We start from the raw sequence: 4,999 nt of genomic DNA, 5'->3' as shown, positions 1-4,999 counted from the left end.
TCTTGCATATTAAAGTCGGTAAAATTTAAGAATCCGATCCCACCAACGCGTCGGCCAACGCGTCGGCCGACTGTCGGCCGACTGTCGGTCGACTGTTGGCTGACTGACGGTCGACTGTCGGCCGACTGTCAGCCGACGCGTTGGCCGCTGTTTAAACTTATAACATATAAGATGCATCGGTAGTGCGTCGGTGGTGCGTTGGTGGTGCGTCGGTGGCGTGTCGGTGACTCATTTGGGCCTTATTGAACTGTTGAAAACCTAAACGTACCTTTTTCAAACTGAACGGAACTGTCTTCGATGGAAAACTTTCACTACCATATTGTATTTCGTGATATTAGAACCCAGTTCCCGTTACGACAAGTTGGAATTACAAACGGCTCCTTTAGGAGCCACCACATATTAAAAGTCAATGGTCAATAAAGAGGTTAAGCTTCCCAATCCTTTATAATGCACGAAAAATAAGCATGTTGGTCGACTTGCAAATTAACTCCCCGCTTTGGTAACCGACCCTTGCCAAAACATCGAGCAGACCTAGGTACTAGTGTTTCATTTTAAAAATGGCAGCTATTTGCCAATGGTGTTTCCGTTGTTCCTTATGAAGTTGTTCTTGCTTCCAACTGAAAGAACTAACAAAATTATAAAGAGTAAGTATTTAGACCAACGTGTCGGTAGTGTTTCGACCAACGCGTCGGTAGTGTGTCGGCCAACGCGTCGGTAGTGTGTTGGCCGACGTGTCGGTAGTGTGTTGGCCGACGTGTCGGTAGTGTGTTGGCCGACGTGTCGGTCGTGTGTCGTGTTGGTCGACGCATTGGTGGGATCGGATTCTTAAATTTTACCTTAAAGTCTAATATGGAAATAAAGAGTTCAAGCAAATTTAGAACCTTTTCAACTTCTCAGATGTCTGAATATTTTGAAGGTTGCGTTTGCAAATTTGAAATCTACAACCAACATCTTTTCTTGAGTTCAGGGTTTTTATGCACATCACTTCCATTCATTGTAAAATAAATCTGCAATCACATTTGGTTAGATTTACCAAAATGTCTGAGTGGTAAACTTACTAAGAAAACACGAAGAAGGAGAATGGCCAAATCATCAAGCATTGTTCCTTGCTTAAAAAAAAAAAAAAAAGAAACAGAAACGCTTGCTATGCAGGCCAAATAAAATTCTCTTGACCCTCTTTTGACACCACATCGAATATACTAAAAGTGAACTTCTAGCAAGTGTACGATGTAAACAAACAAATTTCGGCAACGGTCTAACTTGATCCAACAATCAATGTGCAGCAACAACAAGAACAGAACACAAAAGGCCATGAAGCATGGAGCACTACATGTATATAAAACAAAAGTGATCAAAACAGTTAACTACTTAACAGAGTCAAAGGCTCACAAGATTGATTGCACAGCTTTCATTATATATTACTTTAAGCATCTTTCTTGAATAGAGAGAAGAATATCTGCTGCCTCTTTCGCCTCCTCACTTTCTCCTGTGGCATGCATTTGATTTGGAGTGAATGGCATGTCATCAGTCACTGACAATCTAGTTGCCATTGAGGTCTGCTCGTCCTCTTCTTCTCTAGATGTTAGAAGCAAGTTCTCAAAGCCCCAAACTCCTGTCAGCTCTGTTCGATCAGGACAAGTAATCCCAAAGCTTGGCCATGCTTTATGCTTTGCAGACTGCTTCCGCGTTTTTTCTGACGTCACATATGATGGAATGGAGATGTCAAGGCGCTGTTCATCTTCAAAAATTAATGTTTTCGTTGACCAATTATTGATTTCACAACTTCGCGTCTTGGAACACCACTGGCTTTTATTGATTTTTTTCACATACATGGGCTATATCTTGCTGAAGCTTCAACCACTTTTTGGAATTGTTTTGAAAGTATTCATGAGAACTCTTCAAGTAAAATTTCTTCTATGCGTTTATTCAAAGAATTATTTACTTGGGAGAAAGCCGCTTTGCGTCCTTTCAAATCCAGTTCTATTTTCGCAGCGGCCATTTCTAATGCTGCTATTTCCCATTTTTTCTCCTGAAACTCCTGTTTTTCATCTGGATGCCTACTCAACTCTCCACAGAAAAACACTGACTCACATTTTGCCATGATGCCGGCTTGTCGGAAGAGAAACGCCACTCGTTTTCAGTAGTTGATATTCACCTGCATCATCGTTTGAGCCCGACGTAGAGACCTTTTTTAGTGCAGGAGATTTCAAATTTGAATCAGGGCTTTCTAAGTGCTGAGTTCTTTGACTCTTCAAGCTGCTTTTTAATCTCTCAGGCGTTCTTAGCCTAGCAATCAGGTTCAAGACTAATCTTTTGTGACCTTCAGGGAAAAAGTGAAGATCTTCTTCTGTCAGATACTGCGCAGACACTGTTGAGGTGAACCCTTTCTTCCTTAATTCCCCTGCATATTGTAAAAGATCACAGTCGATATCGGACAGAAATTCCTGTATTGATTTCCTATCATTCATTCGGATTTTCACAACTGCAAAAGGCAAAATGCCTGTATGCGTTGCTGACTTTGCTTCCCGTGAAGTGTTTGCGGAGTGGCGCCAAAACATTCAAAAAGTGCGCTGGTAAACTTTGATGTTTGATTGTCAAAACTTTGAATTTTGATTGGCCGGCAGAAAATGTTTTTGTCAGGCGTGTGGACAGGTAGTTGCAAGAGACGGTAAAATTTAAATCATTTAACAGGGAGAACCAAAGACACAAGGGCCACTACATAAACATGAGGAGTTTGTGAATACTTAAATTCCGACATGTAATTAATAGCCATTCATATTTCTACTTGATCAGATTTCACTTAACTTTACCAAAACCTGCCATAAGCTTACCACTTTAAACCAGTCAACAACTGATTACAAATGTCAATAATATCTCCTTCTTCACCAGCTACTTCGGCCAAAATGCTTCCCACCGCATCATGTATGTCCTCGCCACTTTCAAAGTCATCTGATCCACTCTCAAGAATATCTGAGATTAATGATGCATAATATTATTTCCCCTTGCAGTGCACTGTACTTTGTTACAGCTTAAAAATCAACTTCAGTTACTTAATTTATTCTGATGTTATTCATATGTGAATAAAAAGTGTTGTGACACCATGCCAAGATCTCTTTGAGCTGACTTGTGCAGCATGCTTATGGAAGTCTCAAAGTTACTGATACCCCAACAGTCCACCACACACAATCCTTCACTTGCCACTTACGCCTGGGCAAAATCTTTTTAAAAGGCACTTTGACATCACTGAAATGTTTGTGCAATATACAAAGAAGGTAATTTGAATTGCACTGCATTGCTTTACACGCGATGACATAACATGTACGACCATAGGCGGCCCAAGGTCACGTTACAGGCGAGACATGGCTGTGAAAAGCCTCACGTCAGCAACAACACTGTTCAATGCAATTTTTTTGTTTTTGAGTTAGTTTCACGACAAAGCAGCAAAGAAGCGAAATATAATCAATGAATGAACGAAATTAAGTGAGTTGAGTCACCTTGTTTACTTTGTTTTGTCTTTTCGAGCCTTTTTAACTGTTTTGGGACGTTGTTGTTCGAGAGGCTGTCATAATCATTCTAAGACGAAGTCAAGGCTGGACACGACGATTCTGGGAGAAATATACTTGAGAGACTTTTTCTCGCTGAAAAGCGAGTTTGCTGCTCTGTTTTTCCTTCCAAAGTAAAGAGCATTGTTTGTGTTCCTCCTTGTCTGATCAGCTTGCTGAAAGTATCATCTTCTCAGCTCGAATGAAAAAGATTTCTATCACATTTCCACATTTCTTCTTTTCGACTATGGGACTGAAATAAGGGATCTTGCCCGTGTGCAAGTGCCACCTACCTCTCTGGTACAAAGTCGAATCCTGCTTGTGAAAATATATGTGGGCTAATGGGTTCTGTATTTTCACCATCTGGATTCGACTTTGTACCGGAGGGTTAAGTGGCACTTGCACGCAGTCAAGATCCCTCATTTCAGTCCCGTAGTCGAAAAGATGAGCACAAGCATTGGTGGACAACTTTCTGGTGTTGAAATGTGAACGGACCAGCCAACTCGCTTTTCAGCGAAAGAAAGGCTTTCAAGTACATTTTTTTGCGAATCGCTGTGTCTAGCCTTGACTTAGTCTTAAGAAGATTAAGACAGCCTCTCAAATAACAACGTCCAAGACAGTTAAACAATGTGAGTAAACTTACTTTATTGCATTCATTCATTGATAACATTTCGCTTCTTTGCTCCTTTGTTGTGAAACTAACTCAAAGCAAAAAGTTGCCTTGAACAGTGTTGCTGCTGAAGTGATGCTTTTCACAGCCTCGTCTCGCGCGTAACGCGAGCTAGGGCCACCTATGGTACGACTCCAGAGAAGCAAAATATATCAAAGCGTGGGGATGTCTGTAGTTGAACAATTCAATTTCTCAAAGCAAATCTACATTGTTACAACACTTCAATTTAACAAGGATCGTCATAATATTTAAAACACCACACCGTTAAGACAACATTTTAATCAGCATAAAATCCGACGTGATTCTCAATTTAAGCTTTAATTATAATTTATACGCTTATAAATAAAAAATTGTACTGACACAAGATTGTACAACACAAAACCAAGTAAACTACTAAAAAGAGATGTCTGCTTTGAGAATACTAATAACAAATACTTACCTGTTACATACTGGAAAAGATCTTCATCTATCGATGGAAATCTTTCTAAGAGAATTTGCCGGCAAGTCTCAATTCCGTCGGCCATGTTATTTCACCATCATTTGAGCCCACAGTGGCAAAGCGATTTCCCAAACAAGTTTATCAAGTGGTTCCCAGATCCCATCGCTTGTCTTGGCCAGCGGGAATTCGTGCTCAGCCTTTGGCGGCCAAAAGGGCCGGGCGACTCTGGGGACAAGAATGTCAAAAAGTCGCGATTAATTAAGGAGGGGGGGGGGGGGGGGGCACTTAACTACAGAAAGACAATGGTTACCAAGGAAGCTCTAAAGTCAAAGAGCCCTACAAATAGAT

General features: G+C 40.8%; 1 protein-coding gene across 1 annotated transcript in view; it reads right to left on the bottom strand.

Annotated features, from left to right (window-relative positions):
* The window catches only part of LOC138051955 (ATP-binding cassette sub-family F member 3-like), a 44,469-nt gene extending 39,680 nt beyond the window's left edge, over positions 1-4,789 (bottom strand). Inside the window, exons 1-2 of the mRNA XM_068898293.1 lie at positions 4,652-4,789; positions 2,832-2,970 (exon numbers count right to left, since the gene is read on the bottom strand). Of these exons, the coding sequence (XP_068754394.1) occupies positions 2,832-2,970; positions 4,652-4,736 (224 nt within the window). The 5' untranslated portion in view covers positions 4,737-4,789. The remainder of the gene's footprint in view (positions 1-2,831; positions 2,971-4,651) is intronic.
* Positions 4,790-4,999: the final 210 nt, after the last annotated feature.

This window comes from Montipora capricornis, chromosome 6 (assembly GCF_036669925.1).
Source record: "Montipora capricornis isolate CH-2021 chromosome 6, ASM3666992v2, whole genome shotgun sequence".
Classification (NCBI taxonomy): Eukaryota; Metazoa; Cnidaria; class Anthozoa; order Scleractinia; family Acroporidae; genus Montipora; species Montipora capricornis.
This window is presented reverse-complemented; position numbering and strand designations above follow the sequence as displayed.